Source organism: Dasypus novemcinctus, chromosome 3 (assembly GCF_030445035.2).
Source record: "Dasypus novemcinctus isolate mDasNov1 chromosome 3, mDasNov1.1.hap2, whole genome shotgun sequence".
NCBI classification, from domain to species: domain Eukaryota; kingdom Metazoa; phylum Chordata; class Mammalia; order Cingulata; family Dasypodidae; genus Dasypus; species Dasypus novemcinctus.
In genome coordinates this window covers 79,828,062-79,848,896 of record NC_080675.1, presented here as the reverse complement: position 1 = coordinate 79,848,896, position 20,835 = coordinate 79,828,062, and the positions used below count along the sequence as shown (strand labels likewise).

General features: G+C 37.2%; 1 protein-coding gene across 6 annotated transcripts in view; it reads right to left on the bottom strand.

Moving 5' to 3' along the window:
* The window catches only part of PPP2R3C (protein phosphatase 2 regulatory subunit B''gamma), a 57,239-nt gene that overhangs the window by 26,437 nt on the left and 9,967 nt on the right, over nt 1-20,835 (bottom strand). For 3 of the 6 annotated variants that reach the window (XM_071213984.1, XM_071213986.1, XM_004467910.4), the window contains exons 3-7: nt 20,188-20,315; nt 3,483-3,587; nt 2,780-2,892; nt 2,126-2,223; nt 738-808 (exon numbers count right to left, since the gene is read on the bottom strand). In XM_071213984.1, the coding sequence (XP_071070085.1) occupies nt 738-808; nt 2,126-2,223; nt 2,780-2,892; nt 3,483-3,587; nt 20,188-20,315 (515 nt within the window). The remainder of the gene's footprint in view (nt 1-737; nt 809-2,125; nt 2,224-2,779; nt 2,893-3,482; nt 3,588-20,187; nt 20,316-20,835) is intronic. The other 3 variants (XM_023591538.3, XM_058293553.1, XM_071213987.1) reach the window with 1 other exon arrangement.

Here is a 20,835-nt window from a genome sequence, read left to right as displayed (position 1 = left end):
CTGAATCTCAAAAGTTGTAACATCTACTCTCCAGTTCATTGGACTCATCCAGGATGAGTAACAAAAAGGATGATGATAGACAACAACCATCCCAAGGAATAGGGAGAATCTATAACAGCAAGCAAGACAGTTCCATCCATATACCCCATGGGATCTAAGCCCCCTCTAAATTAGACGTGGAGTGGACATCACCATCTCAGAATCCTCAGGATCGGGGAATGAATGATGGACTAGAGTAGATTTACTGTTACTCTATTTCAGACTTATTGTTATTCTAGCAATGGAAGAACTTTTATCATTGATGTGGATGCAGTGGCTACTGGAGGTTCGGAAGAGAGGGAGAGGGAAAAATAGATGTAATATGGGGGCATTTTCGGGACACTGGAATTGTCCTGAATGACACTGCAATGACAGATACAGGCCATTATATATCTTGTCATAATTTACAAAATAGTATGAGAGAGATTAAACTACGATGTAAACTATAATCCACCTTAGTAGCAATGCTCCAATATGTGTTCATCAATTGTAACAAATGTACCATTCTAACGATGGATGTTGTTAATGTGGGAAAGTGTGGGAGGAGTAGGGAGTGGGGGATATATGAATCCCTTATATTTTTTATGTAACATTTGCGTAACCTAAGTATATTAAAAAAAAATGGAACAACAACAAAAAGTAACTATTAGTAACTTTTTGGCATCTACACTAATTATGAAAAGTGGGTAAATACTTACAGATTCCCGAAGGTACCCTTGTCCTGCGACATCATATAAACTGAGTCCTATTCTTGTTTGATGAAGCCAAACTGACAATAAACCAGAAAATGAAATGTAATTGTTAAGATCTACCCTTTAAGCATATATGGGCTAAAGGAGATAAAGAGTTAAATTAGAGTACAAGCTAATCCAATAACTTTATAAATATTTCTTCTCATGCATTTATTCATTAGCCCACAAACTGTTCAAAACAAGAAGAGACTTACCATAGAATTAATGGCAGATCTCAACAATTCTACCATGCCTAAAGCTAGAATGATACTGATACCCCTGTGGAAATTGTTCTTTATGTATTAAACTTGGTGTCCCACCAAAATGGAACAGCTAGCGTAATATTATACCTTCAACAAAGCTGTTTTTATTCTACTGAGGTTAATTACAGTAGCCAAATATTAGTTAAAGATGGTACATAAAGGACTTCACAGATCATTATGGTACTTGTAGAAATCATAACAACTCCAAGGTTATTCAATAAAAGCTCCATGAAAATGATGATATAGTTGTGGAAACGAAACTGTCTTCTTAGGCAAACTATAATATACTGGTGAAGTAAAATTATAGGTGAATTACAATTATTTCAAGTCACCATATACCAAAACTCTTGGTTTAGCTTTTGATGTTCCTTGACAGCTATTATCTTTAAGGTATATGAGATTTTTGTTTTGTTTTTTAAAACAATGAACCCAAATTTATGGTAGAAAATCATTAACTTTGGTAAGCTCTGGGAGAACATCATAATAATAGCATAACAAATCTTAGTCAAAAAACAAGAAAATCTGCCATTCAAACTTAGTATGTGTATTAATCAGGGCTCTCTAGAGAAACAGAATCAACAAGAGATATCTGTCAATAGTATGTGATTCTATAAGCCTCTTACGCAGCCGTGCGGATGCACAAGTCCAGGTTCCGCAGGCAGGCCACAACTCAGGGCAGCAGTGAAAGTCCAATGAAGGTTCTTGAAGAGTTTTGGGAGATGTTGGCTGTCCAAAGACAAGCTGGGAAATTCTATCTCAATGCTGGAATCACTTCCCCTTTTAAGGGATTGGGTTAAGCATCACTCATTGCTGATGGTAATCTCCCTGGTTGATGTAATTATAATCAGCTATGTATGATTTACCACTGCAGTAAAGTCAATGGTGACTAAAGTCCACAAATGCCCTTGTATTACAGTTAGCCCAGTGCTTGCTTCACCAAGCAATTGGGCACAATTACCTGGCCAGGCTGACACAATAGCCTAACCATCACAGTAAGACAGTTGTTTCACATGAAGGAGATACTATAAAAGCATGGAGCAAAATTCTGTTTGGTTCCCAGATAGGAGTTTGAGTACAATAAAAGAGAATCACCTTTTCTCATGACATAATTAAAGAACTGCATGATGGAAATTCTTCCATAGGAATCTGCATGAAGGAGTTTTGCGAAGACTTTTGCTGTGAAGAATTGCCTAAGAAAAAGATATACATATTAAAATGATCTGCTAGTATAATATGAAAATAATTTCTATATGAATTAAATAACAGCATCAGCTTGAACAAATAAAAACCAAAGTTAGAACTCTAAGAGACTACTTTAGTTGAAAATCTTAAAATATCAAGTCTATGCATTCATTTGTTTTTCCTTTGCATTCTTTTATCCTAAGAATAAAGGCCTGGAGTATCACAAATAACCTATATTATTTCTTTTAATAACTTCATACTAATGTAATTTTTTTCTGGACTCTGGACAATTATTTCAGATTTTTTAGTAATTCAAAATTTTACCTCATTCACATTTTCATTAACATTTACTTGAGGCATTTACATTGCTTACAATACTCCTTTGTTATGTACTTACCAAATCCAATGGATGTGTCAGGATGATGGGAACGAGTGTTGTTGGGGGGGGGAGAGGGGGGGTGGGGGGGTGGGGTTGAATGGGACCTCACATATATATTTTTAATGTAATATTATTACAAAGTCAATAAAAAAAAAATACTCCTTTGTTAATTACAGTAATCTTACTTGCACTTTGGTCCAGCTTTTTCACCAACTTTCAAAAAATTTTCATAATTGATCATTGCTTCTTCTCCAATCATAGGTGGTGTCTGGTATTTGTCCAGCAAAAACCATAAGTTCTTAGGAGAATTGCAGAAATGAAGATGTTAAAAAGTAACACAATTTAAAAAGGAAATATGTTGTTTCCGTTAAAATGAAGGTCTGATAGCAGAGAGTTAATATTAAGATGACTCTCATCCACTATTACCATTTTGATTACTAATAACATAACAATAAAAATAGTGACATTTAAAGAGTGGCTACTAAGTTTTTCACAAACAGTATTTCTTTAATCCATATAACTGTAAGATATAGGTATTATTATTCCTACTTTACAGATGAGAATTGAAGCATAAAAATACTAAGCCCATTGCCCAAGCTAATACAGCATGGCTAGAATGTGAACCTGGTACTCTTACTCTACAGCAGTGGTTCTAACCTTGCTATATACTAGAATCACCTAGTAACATAACAAAAAACACAACAACTGCTATCCTTAAGGGACAGGGATCATACAAGTTTACAAGTGATTCTGGTGGGAATCAATGCTCTAGAGCCCGTGCTTTCACCAACGTACAGTACTGACTCCATTAAGGGCACATGAGATCATGCATGATTTTAGTACAAATAAATGGTTAACATTTAAAGCAAAATGTTATTTTTTTCTTACCTGTAATTCTTCATTATCTAATAGTTCTCTGCTTTTCCTTTGTAGAAAGACAGCTCTGGATTCCTCTCTTAATTTCTGTAGTAAGACTTCATCTTCAGCTGGCAGCTAAAAATAAATTGTTAATTTATTTTTAAACTGTGGGTTATATAAAATATACTTGCCTTACTACATCCTCAGTCATTGAAGTTGGTTCCATAAAACTTCCATAGCAGGAAAATATACCACTGGATTATGGAACTCACTGGTTTGAGGGCAGAGGGCATACGTGAGTGAACATAATAGCTATTCTTTTTTTGTTTGTTTTATTTTAGTACACATAAAGGCAACACATTAAATAAGGATAAGATCAACGACATTTTGCACATAAGAAATCTTGCATTTAAGAAAGTAGTATGAAGAGTAAACCAGAATGTAAACTATGCATTTTAGTTAGTAATGTAATTATAATAATATTGGTTCATCAATTATAGCGAATGTACCACACTAAGGCAAAAGGTTAATAATAGGGAAAACTGTGTGAAGGAGAAAGGGTATATACGGGAACTCTGTACTTTTGCATGAATTTTCTATAAACCTACAAATGCTCTAAAAAATAAAGTAAAAAAAATATGTATGCCACTGCCTCAAATTACTTCTCATATCTCACCTTAAATTTTGCTTAACTTTAAGTTATCATTCATTTAACAAATTTATTTAACAAAATAAATGCAGACGCAGAGAATTCAGTGATCAGCAAGGTCAGGCCCTTTCCCTGCAAAAGCAAATCTTGCCTCAGTTTCATTTTATATTTTTAAGTTCTCATTTTTTCTTTTTAGGAAGAACTGGAAATTGATCTTGGGACCGTGTACATTGGAAGCAGGTGCTCAACTACTGAGCTACACCCGCTCTGCTCATTTTATATTTTTAAAGTTTTATGTTGGGAAGCAGATGTGGCTCAACCAGTTGGGCACTGCCCTACCACATGGGAGGTCCCGGGTTTGGGTCCCAGTGCCTCCTAAAAGAAGTCGAGTAGGAGCCGCCCCCCTATCAACAAGCTAGATGCTGCCCCCACTGCATTGAGCAGATGCCACAAGCCAGTTTCAGCCTGCAGGGAGCAAATGTTAGCTCAGGCCACTGGGCACTTGGCTCTCATGTGGGAGGTCCTAGGTTCAGTTCCCAGTGCCTCTTGGAGAAGGCCAGCAAAACAATGCAATGAGCAGACAGACGAGAAAGGCATCTTGGGAAGGGGGGAATAAATTTTAAAAATAAATAAATAAATCTTTAAATAAAAATATTATATTTCCACTGTCATCTTAGACTGATATAGAATTAAATTAGGACTAGCTGAAGATTGACAGTTTTAGGAAAGCATGCATACCTGTTGAGACATGATCACCTTCCTTCTTGGAGAGGTTAAGATAGTGTCTATTATGTTGGCTTCCAAGAAGGAGGGTCCACCAATGGGGGTGATTTCCATAACAAGGACTTCAAAATGACTCATTTCAGCCTGACTTAGAACAATTTGCTTTGCGGATTTCTTCTTCCTTATTGGCAGTTACGTTTTTCACCTTCACCTTCCAAGAACTAAAATGCCATTCTTCCCATCAAAAAGAATGGAGAAGGAAGAAGCATTAGGGGATGGAGGTGGGGCTGGGGCTGAGACTGGGACTGCACTACAGTGGCTATGTAACCAGCTAATCAGCCAAGGAGAGAAGTGGTAACTGAAGATAAGTGGTTTCTCTGAAGCAGTGGGACTGCAAACCAAATGTGTTAAAAGCTTACATGGAATGTATGAAGTTCATGTTAAAAGCTTACCTAGAATGTGGAGGATATATGTTAATTCAAGCTTATTGAGCACTGAAACAAAGAACCATTTAACTCTTCCTTTGTATAAAAAGAACTTGAAAGTCTTATTTGGGGCTTGGGTTTTGAACAGAAAGCTCCTGAGTCCAGCTGGCTGTAAATAAATTCTTTTTTCCTTTCCAAAATTTTTACTGAGTCCTGGCCTTTCCATATAATATTACTGAACCTCTCTTGACATCTACAACATCTAGGGGCTCTCCCAGGATTTGCAAATGAAGGCCAGAGAAGGTAGCATTTTGCTACCCCTTCCGGATCCCCGAGGAAGCCAAGAGGACTCAGGTGAACCCCATTTCTGGGCACCCCTGGATTACATTTAGTCCAGAAAAGATGTGGGCTCCGCCGGAATCCTCCTGACAAAAATGAGGGCAATAGAAGATCTGAAAAAAATTCTGGGAAAGAAAAAACTCCAAACACGGAAAAAGACAAGACTCCCTTGAGGAGCATAGTGTCAAGAAAACCCTAGCTTTAATTGCTAGGAAGGGGAGCCTGATCACCTCCCGGGAGATCCCATTACCTCCAGAAATCCAGGGGGAAGCTATCTCCTCCAGGTCTGTAAGAAAAAAAAGAGGGGGCGTGGTGGAAAGCCTGGTGTTTGGGTTTGGCTAACTGCATGTTAGCATTTGATTCTGGTCTTGTCTCCACTGAGTTAGTGAAGGCTTGATTATAAAAGGAAAGGATGTTTAAAGGTTTGAGTCCTAACTTCCTGGAAATTGGTATGGATTTAGAAAACCTTGGTTAGAGAAAAACTGGATTGGCTTTGCAGTGAGGCTTGTTCTAAATGTAAGGTCAGACAGTGAAAAAGGTTTAGCCGGAATCTTTTGTTACGGTGCAACTGCAGATGGATTTGCTTTATAGACAGAAAGTGTAAGCAGGTGATCCTGTTCAGATGTTAATGTTAAGTGTTCGCTCTTTCTAAAATTTGTAATGGCTGTGGGGGCAGCTGTGCCAAAGAAATATAGAAATTGTGAATCAGGTTGAAAAGTTTTGTGCTTCTTTGTCTGCTAAATGCCGGTATTAAATTGTATGATTATGTAAAGTGGTGAATTTAATTAAGCTGGAACCCTCCCTTGCCATTAGCAAAGGAGTGGAATAATTGTAGTTTATAAAGCAAAACTGCGGAATCTAAATGTGTGTGCTCTACTTTCTCGCCTCTCTGGGTCTGCCCCCTTTACCGGGGCTTGGGGACCGTCCATGTCCACACTGCGCACCCAATTTTATTAAAACTGGCCCTAGTCAGGGTGGCTGGTGAGGCGCTGAATTTGAAAAGGTTCTTTTCAAACCATTTTAGCAGCTGGGAACTCACTACCATTACCTCCCCTGCCTCCTCCCTTTAGGAGGATGCATAACAAAAGCAGAGAGCTGGGAAGGGGAGAGTGGCTTGCCCCTTTCCAGTGAGTCCATGCCTTCTATTTGTAAGCCACATTCCTATCTAATCACAGATCTACTTGGAAGGGGAGAGGTAAAGGGGACACAGAGCAGGATCAGAATAAATGCAATAAAATTCCCTCCCTAAAGTGTCAAAGGTCAAAATAATTGACTTCTGCCCAAGTTCTGCTTTTCTGAATCTCTCTCTTTGTAAGTCTATGTAGAGATGCTTTGAAATGTTTTAAAGATGTAAACTAGTAAAATATTTTAGTCTAAAGGAAGAGGCTATTGCTTGAAAACAATAAACCTCTAATTACTTGATGGTCCTTTTAATGGTCTGGCTGGGAACAGTCAGCAGTAAGGGTCATAAAAACTTCAAAAAGAAAAACAAACCTGAAAACCCAGAGACCTCATGTCATGTCTCCTTAAAAATTGAAAAAATAAACCTCAAACTTCTCAGTTTAAACTCAATTGTGCCTATAAAAAGTGTATACAGTAATCGAAATAAGACCTCATGTACCATCAATTAAGGACAGGAAATTCCTTAAAATGCTAAAATATGGAATTCTTCTGTTTTAATCAGTGCTTAACTTGGTGTTCAACTTTAAAATCCATATTTGGATTTTGTCAGTTTGCTTGCGCCTAAGAAATCACAGTAAAAGTTAACTTAAAATCTTTACATTTTTTTGGTGATATATATATCTTCAAAAAACACAATTCACAAAAATGATGGGGTGGGGGGGTGGGGGGGTGGGGAGTGGGCTATATGGGAACCTCTTATGTTTTTTAATGTAACTTTCTGATCTGTTAACTTTAATTTAAAAAGTTTAAAAAAATAAATAAATCTTTAAACGCCAATACAGTCTTGCTGGTGAATTAAATGCATAACCCACAGATGAAATGTGTTCAGTTACTAGGAAATAAACAGGAAAGCTTTGCAGGGTTGTTACTAATAATGTTCTTGTAACTTAATAAAGGTATCCAATTCATCTTAAAGTAAAACATGCTAAAAACTGTACCTAAGAATCAAAATCATTGTACAAGAATTGTATAAGTACTTTTATATATATATATGTACATATAAATTTATAACTAAAGCTATTACAATGGAGTAAATGTAGCCTGAATTTCAACTATTGTAATGGTGATACTGAATTGATTTACCTCTGTTTATGGCTACTTTGGGTTTACCTAATGCTTACTGTGATGGTGTTAGTTATTAAACTTATCCTATAGTTATTGTATAACTAATTTCACCCCTGGTCTTCAACTATTGTAATGGTAATTATAAACTGCATTCACATTTGCCTTAGCTTACAGTTCCACCCCTTGGCAATTCAACTTAATAATTAACTTTAAAAACTTAAATTATAAGGAAAAGGGTTTATGCATATCACTTTTATGCCATTCTAAATATTTTTGGTCTTCTCATTTCCTCTTTACCCTTATTTTAAAGGAAAAACTTTTTCCTTAACCTTTAAAATAATATAAATTAATTCTGATTGGCCATTTCCACCAGAATTCAGAAATAACTGTTGCCAGGTTTTCCAACAGTAAACAAGACTCTTCTCAGTGTACCAGGCCTTACTAAGCAACCCCCTGCCCCATTGTTCAAGCTGTCTCAAAGAAAAAAAATGAGTGGCAGCTACCCGGTTTCTTTCCAGTCTAAACAAAAGCCCAAATACTTGTCAGGTTCTCTCCAAACAGCAATATAACCAGGAAAGTCAATAAAAGAACTATATTTTGAATTAACCAGCAAAGAAAAAGTTTTAAATAACTAAATGGTGTTTCTGAATCAAACTATTCATGTCTGCCTATTTGCTCAAATTGTTAAAGTTAAATATGCAATTATATAAGTAATATATATATTTCTTAAACTCAAATTAAACTAAATGGTATAAAAAGTCATGTAAAATCTAAATATACGAAACTGTTAAAAAGCTATGACATCCTCATTAAATTATAATTAAAATAGGTTAAATAATTGCTTTATATTCCAGAGCCTAAAGGTTAATATGCTTCTAAAATTATTCAGTTTTAAAATTATCGAAACAAAAAGTTTTAAGCCCCTGTAAAAAGGAAAACAACATTCTTTGTTTAATCAATAACAATTTCAACTTGTTTAGCTTAAGTATTATCTCTTGGGTTTATAAAATACCAGCTTAATAAATTAACATTATATGTATTAAATCTTTAAAATAATAGGAACTGTAAGCTCATGTTTAATGAAATTAAATTAAATGTAAAATTGCTCTCTCTTAAATGCATAAGGTAGATTCCATTGGTTGCTAACTGTAATCTGGAGTAAATGTGCCAGTCTATAATTGTGGTCAATCGTAAAAAATTTGTAAAAAAAAAAATCTTCCAAACTGAAGTATTTAAACAGTTCTAGTTCTAGAAGCCATTGTTAAATAAACACCTGGATTGGCATCAATGGCAAAAAGTAACTTCATGATAATGAAACCTGTCTGAAGATCACCGCAAGGTGCATATTTAAATAAATGGTAATGGAAAGTTGCCTTGATTCCATTGGGAATCTTCTGTTTTCATTTTAACAATGAAAAATAGTTTTTTTCCTCTATTATTAAAGTAAAATACCTACTAATATCTTCATGGTAAAATTGTAAAAGTAAGCAAAGTCATTTGATATGTAACACATTGCATTGGAAATGTTTAAAAGGTATATAAAATCAAGAGATAAACTTCAACATTGTCAAACTCTCTTGTGCATTCAAAACAGGCCTTAAATACACTACAGGTTGCCTCTCCATATGAGTTATTGGCTAGGCAGGTCACTGACCCCTCAACGATAAAAATATCTACTACATCACTCCTCTAGTTGTGCTCCTGAAGGCAACGGAAACTATGCTGCAGTTTCAAACTCTTGTACCAATGGCTCGGTACAGCCAAATGTACAGTGGATGTCACCTCTGAACTAGCACCGTTCCATAGTGCCAAAGAGCACTAAGCACCAGGCCAGTAAAATACTGGAAACTACCTTCTTAACTCCTTTCTAGGATCAATGATGTTGCAACTTGCTCACTGTGTAAAGAACATACCAAGTGGAGCCTTAATTACCAAAATACTGTAAGTAAAACTTAAACACAATTGGCATTACGACCAGCTCCCATGGAGAAATAACATGTAAAGTATTGCAAACCTGAAACTTAAAACTATTAACTGCAACTCAAAATCCTTATGCATTAATACATTAAGTGCTGTACCTTTATCCTGTTCTAAATATGCCTGATAATTGTTATCTTTTCTATTCTAAATCATGTACAAAAGTACATTAAATATGTTAAATTCCTAGTAAATTTAATTTTCTAAATAGTTAATAAACATGTCTATAAAATAAAATAGCCATCTTAGCTAAAAACAATGGGGCCACCAGTGGTTTACAGGTAACCAGTTAATTAATACCAGGCTCAGCCACCCTACTACTCTACTGTACTCTGTGTGGCAAAACAAGGTTTGCTTCCTAGCAATGGGTCACCTATTAAAGTCAAAATTACCAGAAATTATGCAATTAAAACCAAAATGTAAAAAACTTTATTCTGTAGTTCTGATCACTCCTACAACTAAAAACTAAAAGAATTTCCAACTTGGTGTGCTAATCCTGAATAAAACCAACTGTCCAAAAGGTGCCGGTTCATCAGAAGCACCTGATGAAGCACATGAGTGCCAATCATTAAACAGCCTGGAATGCACCTTCAAAACAAAGCTAAGTACCTAATACTATTATCTATTAAAATTTCTCTCTGAAAATAAAATAACTTAATATATATATAGTTTCCCACCAACCTTTAAAAAAGGTGCCATCCTTACAGGCACCTAACCTTGTCAACCTCTATAATCCAATGTCCTCTTTTAAAAAACAGGTATTCCAAAATTCTAATTAAGTGTGTTTCTCTCAGAATGAACGTCTTGATTAACCATATAAAAACTTCATCCAGCTTCATACAGAATGCCAGATCCATCTTCCTCCAGTCAAAATAAAATATAAAAGTTTTTACACCTTATTAGGTAAGGACTACAACCCATAGCCAGCAGGAAGTAGTTACAGAAAAAAGATCATCTCCTTTTAGCACCCCTTTAAGATTAACAGTGTAAATACTCTAAGGGTAAAATAAAATTAATAAATGGATCTGAAGCCTGGCAAAAAATCCATGTAAGCACCAGTAACCCCCAGGATAACAGCTGGGGGGGTGGGGGGAGTCACCCACAGGATTCTACTGTCCAGAACGAAAACTTCTTCTGAAAACAGGATAAGCCCAAATGTTACCCAAAAACTTTGTCTTTAGGCACTCACTAAAAAAATTAATAAGTGGGATAATCAATCAAAACAATAAACAGCCACCCACCTCATAACTCCAATGATAATTATGACAAAGCTAAACAAGTTAAGCTTGCATAAAGCGGGGAATGATATAGGCTATGGGTGGGGGGCTGTTCATATCTTCGTAGATAACCTGAGCTGTATGTGTCCTGAGCTGTGAGTGTAGGACAGTGAGCGCTGCAGCCCTGCCCTTGGTAACCATGGCAACAACTCCAGTCCTGGAAAAACAGTTTAGCAATGCAAACTCTATAAACTTCAAATATTCAGGGAAAATGCAAACCAAATGTGTTAAAAGCTCGCATGGAATGTGTGACATTCATGCTAAAAGCTTATCTAGAATGTGGGGGATATATGTTAATTCAAGCTTATTGAGCACTGAAACAAAGAACCATTTAACTCTTCCTCTGTATCAGAAGAACTTGAAAGTCTTATTCGGGACTTGGGTTTTAAACAGAAAGCTCCCAAGTCTGGCCAGCTGTAAATAAATTCTTTTTTTCCTTCCCAAAATTATTACTGAGTCCTGGCCTTTCCATATGCAATTATTAAACCTCTCTTGATGTCTACAACATGACCACAGAAAGGAAGAAGAAACAGGCAAAGAACCTCGCACAAATCCACGTTTGCAAACAGGAAGCCATCAGGGATGTGGAAGTAGTCACAGAAAGAAGGAAGAGAAAGACAGGAAGAAAGATTCCTTCAGGAATGACAAGGGTGGAGCACAATGGCTTGGTCCTGGAAATACAAGAAAGTTGAGTCCTGTGCTCTGGAATGGGGATATGCCATTTCTATCTAATGGCTGGTTCACGTAAGATACTATTTGATAATCCTGATTAATTGAGATCATATAAAATGTTCTATAGTATTTGGGCACTCAATAAATGTCAATTCCCATCCCTCTGCAAGTTATCAAAAATATTCAGTTGTCTAGTCGCCTCTGTTTAAGAATGTGTGAAATGCAAAAAAGCAGGAAAATTGCATATGATGTGATCCCATTTTTGTTAGATATACACATGCACACACAAATATGCAGAATGAAAGGATTCATGTAAAAATGTTTACTTACATCTCTGGGTGAAGTTGTATGGAAAATAGCTTGATTAGTTATATTTTTTTCTCTTTTCCCCAACAAATATTGTTTAGTCATATAATTCTTAAAAGACTGAGAAACATAGTGTCACAGAAAGGTTTCCAGTAAAAATAGTTCACATGAAAAAAGTTAATACTTGAAGAAATAAGCTTTAATTATCTGCATAATTCACTTATATCAATCAGACCTCACTCCCTCAGCAAGCCAGCTAAACAAAATGTTTACTATCTTTGTAAATGATATAAATGATTGAGTTTAGAAGGTAACAGGTTCAAGAGACTTCCAACCAAGATTCCACAGTTAATTCTTCTATGGTGGTTGCATATTACATAATATTGAATAGGTCATTCTTTTCAGTAGATTTCACTTTCACCTGTAAGTAGCTTCCCAAGGTTTTCTTCTTAAAGTTTTGAGAAAATGTGTAAGTTTTTCATTCTCAATCTATTTTGCAGGTTAGATTCAAATTTTTTATCCTTTGTAACATGAGTAAAAGGCAAAATTAAAAATGGTTGGCCAGCCAAGTAAACCTCTATGTTACAAAAGAGGTTGAAAACACTATCCAGCTAAACTAGCATTCAAAAATGATGGAGAGTTCAAAATATTCACAGATAAACAGAAACTGAAAGAGTATATCAACAAGAAACCTCCCCTTCAAGAAATTCTTAAGGGAATTCTGCAGGAAGAAAGGAAAAAACAGGACAGTCAGAGATGGAGGAGAGTGTAAAAGCAACAAGAAAGACAAAAATAGAAGGGGAAAATAAAATAATACAAACAAAATATAACAAACACAAATCCAACCAAAATATGGCTACCATAAATAACTCTCTAAACGTAATAACACTGAATGTCAACGGATTAAACTCACCTATCAAAAGATTCAGACTGGGACACTGGATAAGGAAATACGACCCATCTATATGCTGCCTACAAGAGACACATCTTAGACCCAGAGACTCATGGAGGTTGAAAGTGAATGGCTGGAAAACAATCATACAAGCAAACAACAACCAAAAAAAGGCAGGAGTAGCTATATTAATATCAGATAAAATAGACTTTAAATGCGAAACAATTGTGAGAGACAAAGAAGGATACTATATTTTAGTGAAAGGGACAATTTGTCAAGAAGATCGAACAATCATAAATATTTATGCTCCTAACAAGGGCGCCTCTAAATATGTGAGGCAAACGCTGGAAAAACTAAGTGAAAGAATAGATGCATCTACAATTATAGTGGGGGATTTTAATACACCACTATCAGCTCTGGACAGAACATCTCAAAAGAGAATCACTAAAGAAACAAAACATTTGAACAGTATATTAGAAGAGCTGGATCTAATAGACATATATAGATCATTACACCCAAACACAGCAGGATATACATTTTTCTCAAGCGCACATGGAACATTCTCCAAGATTGACCATATGCTAGGCCACAAAGAAAGGCTTAATGAATTCAGAAAGATCGAAATCATACAAAACAATATCTCTGACCACAGTGGAGTCAAGCTGGAAATTTGCAAGGGACAGAGACCCAGACTTCACACGACAATTTGGAAATTAAACAGCACACTCATAGAAAAACAGTGGGTCAAAGAGGAAATCTCAAAAGAAATCAATGACTACCTTGAAACAAATGATAATGATAACACAACATACCAAAATTTATGGGATGCAGCAAAAGCGGTACTGAGAGGGAAATTTATAGCCATAAATTCATATTTATGAAGAAAGAGCAGAAATTGAAGAATTAACTGCACATTTGAAGGAATTAGAAAAACAACAACAAAGTAACCCCACAGGAAGAAGAAGGAAGGAAATAACAAAGATAAGAGCAGAACTAAATGAAATAGAAAATAAGAAAGCACTTGAAAAAATAAACAAGACCAAGAGCTGGTTTTTTGAGAAGATCAACAAAATTGACAAACCTTTAGCAAGACTAACAAAGAAAAAAAGAGAAAAGATGCAAATACACAAAATAAGAAATGAGAAAGGTGATATCACCACTGACCCCACAGAAATAAAGACTATCATAAGAGGATACTTTGAAAAACTATATTCCAACAAAAATGACAATTTAGAGGAAATGGACAAATTCCTAGAAATACATAAGCAGCCCATACTGACGAAAGAAGAAATTGATGATCTTAACAAACCAATCACAAGCAAAGAGATAGAATCAGTCATTAAAAATCTCCCAACTAAGAAGAGCCTAGGGCCAGACGGCTTCAAAGGTGAATTCTACAAAACATTCCGGAAAGAACTAACACCAGTCCTGTTGAAACTATTCCAAAAAATCGAAACAGAAGGAACACTGCCTAATTCCTTCTATGATGCCAACATTACCCTAGTACCAAAGCCAAACAAAGACACCACAAGAAAGGAAAATTACAGACCAATTTCTCTAATGAACCTAGACGCAAAAATACTTAACAAAATACTTGCTAATCGTATTCAACAACACATTAAACGAATTATACACCATGACCAAGTGGGATTTATCCCAGGTATGCAAGGATGGTTCAACATAAGAAAATCAATCAATGTAATACACCATATAAACAGATTGAGAGAAAAAAACCACATGATTATATCTATAGATGCAGAAAAGGCATTTGACAAAATACAGCACCCCTTCCTGATAAAAACACTCCAAAAGATCGGAATACAAGGAAACTTTTTGAACATGATAAAGAGTATATATGAAAAACCTAAAGCCAACATTGTTTACAATGGCGAAGTCCTGAAATCCTTCCCTCTAAAATCAGGAACAAGACAAGGATGCCCATTGTCTCCGCTCCTATTTAACATTGTCTTGGAAGTACTGGCTCGAGCACTGAGACAAGAACCAGATATAAAAGGCATTCAAATTGGAAGGGAAGAAGTCAAAATTTCATTATTTGCAGATGACATGATCCTATATATAGAAAACCCTGAGAGATCTTCAACAAAGCTCCTAGAACTCATAAATGAGTTTAGCAAAGTCGCAGGTTATAAGATCAATGCGCAAAAATCAGTAGCATTTCTATACACCGATAATGAGCAAGATCAGGAGGAAATCAAGAAACAAATACCATTCACAATAGTAAATAAAAAAATCAAATACTTAGGAATAAATTTAACTAAAGAGGTAAAAAACTTATACATCGAGAACTATACAAGATTGTTCAAGGAAATCAAAGAAGACCTAAATAAATGGAAGAATATTCCCTGTTCATGGATAGGAAGACTGAATATTATTAAGATGTCTATCCTACCAAAACTGATCTACACATTCAACGCAATCCCAATAAAAATCAACACAGCCTTCTTTAAGGAACTAGAAAAACTAACTATGAAATTTATTTGGAATAAAAAGAGGCCCCGAATAGCCAAAGACATATTGAAAAAGAAAAACGAAATAGGAGGAATCACACTTCCTGACTTCAAAACATACTACAAAGCTACAGTAGTGAAAACAGCATGGTACTGGCATAAGGAGAGACACACAGACCAATGGAATCGAATTGAAAGTTCAGATATAGAACCTCATGTATATAGCCATATAATATTCGATAAAGCCACCAAACCCTCTCAACTGGGAGAGAATGGCCTATTCAACAAATGGTGCCTGGAGAACTGGATAGCCATATGTAGAAGAATGAAAGAGGATTACCATCTCACACCTTATACAAAGATCAACTCTAGATGGATCAAAGACCTAAATATAAGAGCCAAGACCATAAAGACCTTAGAAAGCAGTGTAGGGAAACATCTACAGGACCTTGTAATAGGAAATGGCTTCATGAATATCACACCAAAAGCACGAGCAGCAAAAGAACAAATAGATAAATGGGACTACCTCAGAATTAAAGCCTTCTTCACCTCAAAGGAGTTTGTCAAGAAAGTAAAAAGGGAACCCACACAATGGGAGAAAATATTTGGCAACCATATATCTGATAAGAGACTTATAACTTGCATATATAAAGAACTCATAGATCTCGAAAACAAAAAGATAAACAACCCATTTAAAAAATGGGAAAAAGATTTAAACAGACACTTCTCCAAAGAAGAAATACAAATGGCTAAAAAGCACATGAAAAAATGCTCCAAATCCCTAGCTATCAGGGAAATGCAAATCAAAACTACAATGAGATACCATCTTACTCCCATAAGATTGGCAGCCATGAAAAAAACAGTAGAATACAAATGCTGGAGAGGATGTGAAGAAAGGGGAACACTCATCCATTGCTGGTGGGAATGCAGAAGGATCCAACCATTCTGGAGGACAGTTTGGCGGTTTCTCAAAAAATTATCCATAGATTTGCCATATGACCCAGCAATACCACTGCTGGGTATATACCCATCAGATCTGAAAACAAGGACACAAACCGATATATGTACACCAATGTTCATAGCAGCATTGTTCACCATCGCCAAAAGTTGGAATCAATCCAAAAGTCCATCAACAGATGAGTGGATCAATAAAATGTGGTATATACACACAATGGAATACTACTCAGCTGTAAGAACCAATACACTACAATCGCACGTGATAACATGGATGAACCTTGAGAATCTTATGTTAAGTGAAGCAACCCAGGCATTGAAGGACAAATACTATATGACCTCAATGATATGAAATAAGTTAACTGCCTCAGAGAGCTAGAGTCTGGAAAAGTGGCTTACTGGAAATCGGGGGGTGGAGGAAGGATGTGAGTTAATGTCTGTAGGGGTGGAATCTGTGATGAGCTGGGGGTAAGTATGAGCACAAAGAAGGGACAAAATGGGGGCAAGGGGTTACCTTCGGGTGGGGTTTTCTGTGTTTGAGGGGGGCTGGGGATGGGAAGAGGGGTAATATGGTCCAAGAAATAGGTGGGAGGGAGGGGCAACATACAAACATGGGAGAGTGCCAGAAGTTCGTTGAGAACTAAATGTTGAGTAAAACGTATCAAAGTATAAATAGGAGGGTCACCTGGTTAGGACGCTCAGGGGGTATGGTCTGATGCGGGACGGACTCCGGAGGGAATAGCTGAAGGCTCATTTTGCCAAGGTGGGTTCTACCATTGGGTGGGGTGGACCCATATCCTGGGGAAGACTAATGCCGTCGAATAGAGAGAACTGTATCTCTCGTGAGAAAGGACGGCTCCCAGGGCATTAGATTAGCAGGCGTTGTGGGCCCTAAGGGGAGGGGAAAATGGACGTGCAATGGATAGAACAAAGGTAAATATGGGGGCAAAAGAGGAGTTATGTGAGAGTACACGAGGATGAATATAAAACAGCTAATATTACACCAAAAACATATAGGGGACGACAGACTAATAATGAAAACCATAAGACAAAACATAGGATAACTAAAAAATTTAGAAAACTGTACAACCTAAAGTATGGACCACATAGTAAGCACAAATGTTACCTTGTTTGAAAACTATAGTTTCGGAATCTGTACATCAGTTTCAGGAAATATGATATGAATAAGTTAAAAGATTATTGCTGTGGAAGGGAAAAGGTTTTATGGTGGATCTGGGGAAATACTGTATATTGTATATATGAATTTTGGTGATCTAAGACTCTTCTGAAGCTGACATTATGTTGGGATTCACTTTACGGGAAGTTTTGGATCACAGAGTGGTTCAACAATGGCAGCGGAGGAATACTGATATGGGATGTTATTGACAGAATATATATGGTTGACAGGGAGTTATAAAGGGCATATGCCCAGGGTATATGGTAATGTCTATATATACTCATAGTGGAAACAATTAAAAACAACAGCTGGGGGGGTACTGGGCTCCTGGCCGGGGGGTCACTGTTGTGGGTCCTGGGAGAGCAGCGGCAATCCTCCAGGTGCAACGGCAAGAACCAGGAAGGAAGGAGGGCCCAACAGTGGGCTCTTGATACTAATGGCTACACTTTTGAGCCTATGCACCTGCAATAAGAAGAAGGCCTAGAGTAGCATTGTGCCTGGGGGTTTCCTCCTGACAGCCTTCATGTTACTCAAATGTGGCCACTCTCACAGCCAAACTCAGCATGTAGATGTGATGCATTCCCCCCAGCGTGGGACACGACACCCGGGGATGAGCCTCCCTGGCACCGAGGGATCACTACCACATACCAGCTGAAGAAGCAACTAGAAAATGACCTTGAATTAAAGATTCAATGCGGAACAGCAGAATATACCTGTCTACATATAATAACATGACTTCGGGAAGCGGTTTGACCTAATGTAAGGGGGAAATGGAAAGGAGAAATGAGATTATAAGGCTGTGAGTCTCTAAAAAAGAGTCTGGAGGTTGTCAGAAGGAATACCCCTATGTACAACTGAACAGAGTCTAAGAGACAGATAAGGTAGATACAACCCCAGGTATTGGTTCTTTTGAGAGATAAAGAGACCCACGGGTTCTATGGTCATGGCAGAACGGGTTCACTGCCATGACAGATGGCCCTTCTTTGGAGCTGGTGTTTCTGCGTGATGGAAATGGACTCAGAGGGGATCTCTTTTCACAAGACTTGCATGCTACTTTATTGGAATTGTAGTTGGTGCTGAGTTTAAGATATATGTAGGGGATTTGAATCTCTGGACTGATAATATGACACCCAGGCCCAGAGCCTCAACAGACTTCAGCTCCTACACTTTGACTTATTGGACTTACTCCACTCAGCTAACATGGAGTTGAAGAAGGTCAACCACCACAACATGGAGCCTAGAGTGTCTACAACTAGAAGCGGGAAGAGTGCATCCAGTACCCATGTGGAATCTAAGCCCTCACTTGACATAGGTGTGCAATGGACACAACCAATCCAATGTCCACAGAGGAAATGTGAAATGGGTGTGGGAACGGTAGCCATGGGGGCTGCTGGGTGTGGGGAACGGGAGGAAGAGATGAGATGTGGAGGCGTTTTCGGGACGTGGAGTTGTCCTGGATAGTGCTTCACGGACAATTACGGGACACTGTAGATCCCCCCAGGGCCCACTGGATGGAACGTGAGAGAGTCTGGGCTATGATGTGGACCATTGACTATGGGGTGCAGTGATGCTCAGAGATGAACTTACCAGGTGCAATGGATGTATCACGATGATGGGAGAGAGTGTTGCTGTGGGGGGAGTGGGGGGCGGGGGCGGTGGGGTTGAATGGGACCTCATATATTTTTTTTAATGTAATTAAAAAATAATAATAATAAATAAATATTAAAAAAAATAAAAAAAATAAAAATAAAAACTAAAGGGGTGAAATTTGATGATAAAGAATAATTTAAAATAAAATAAAAAAAAAAGAGGTTGAAAACATAATCCAGTAGAATACCTATGGTGATTGCTCATAATAAAAATTAGGAAGAAAAGAAACACTGGCAGATAAAAAAAAAAAGGAAAATAACTTTGTATTCTTATACCAATTTATATCAAAACTTAAGATTTTATCAAGTCTAAAATTTTTTTTTAATTTTTATTTTTTTTGAAGATTTATTTTATTTATTTCTCCCCCCAACCCCAATCCCCCTGCTGTCTGCTCTCCGTGTCCATTCACTGTGTGTTCTTCTGTTTCTGCTTGTATTCTCATTAGGTCATTAGGCGGCTCCGGGAATTGATACTGAGAACTTCCGGAGTGGAAGAGAGGCAATTACTCTCTTGTGCCACCTCAACTCCCTGTTCTGCTACACCTTATTTTCTCTCCTCTGTGTCTCTTGTTGCGTTATCTTGCTGCACCACCTCTCTGTGTCAGCCAGCACTCCTGTACAGGGTGGCTTTCTCGCGCTGGGTGGCATTCCCATGCAGGGCAGCATTCCAGTGTGGGCCAGCACTCTGCATGCGCCAGCTTGCCACATGGGCCAGCTTGCCATGTGGGCCAGCTTGCCCTCACCAGGAGGCCCTGGGCATCAAACCCTGGACCTCCTATATGGCAGATGGGAGCCCAGTTGGTTGAGCCACATCCGTTTCCCAGGTCTAAAATGTTTTAGAGTAGTGATAAGATTAACTAGAATACATACATAAAATTTAAAATATAATGCTATATTTTTAAATATAAAATTTGATCTCGTTTTTAAAAATTACATTTTACTTATGAAGTCTGGAAGATGCCTGCTTAGATACCACTTACCCTATAATAAAACCGGGGAATGGTCTTATAAAATTCATTTGTATTTTTTCTACCTCCTTTCCATTCTGAGTAGTAGTTGGCAAATAAATCCATTTCTTCATCTTTTAATTCTTGTTCACTTTTTTTTTCTGTTAACAAAACAGATTAAGGGGAGAAAAGCACTTTTAATATCAAAGAATGCTTTTTCCTAGATCATCCTTATATACTTTAGTCTAATTAAAATAATTATAGTACTAAAAAGGTCTTCACAATTACACATAGATTCTGAATGTATATTTATTAACTTGCTCTAAATAACAAGAATCACTACTTTCTACTGTTAACAGCCTCTTCTACATTTTTGACCACTTCTCAGAATGTCCCTCTACTCTGTAGCACTTAAACATGTCTTTTCCTCAAGTCACTACCTCTCCTACAGACCTTTGGATTGATTCTAATCCAACCAAGAAAAAGTATTTACTGAACACCTATGTACAGAGCACTGTTCTAGACACTGAGACTGGGATCAGGGGTGGGGTGAGCAAAACAGGCCTGGTACCAGACCTCATGGCATTTCAGCCTTGTCCCTTCCAAATCACCATGCCTCCACCTAATGCAAAAACCATTTATTTGACGCGCACACCAGAATACCTCCAACCTGCCTGCTGC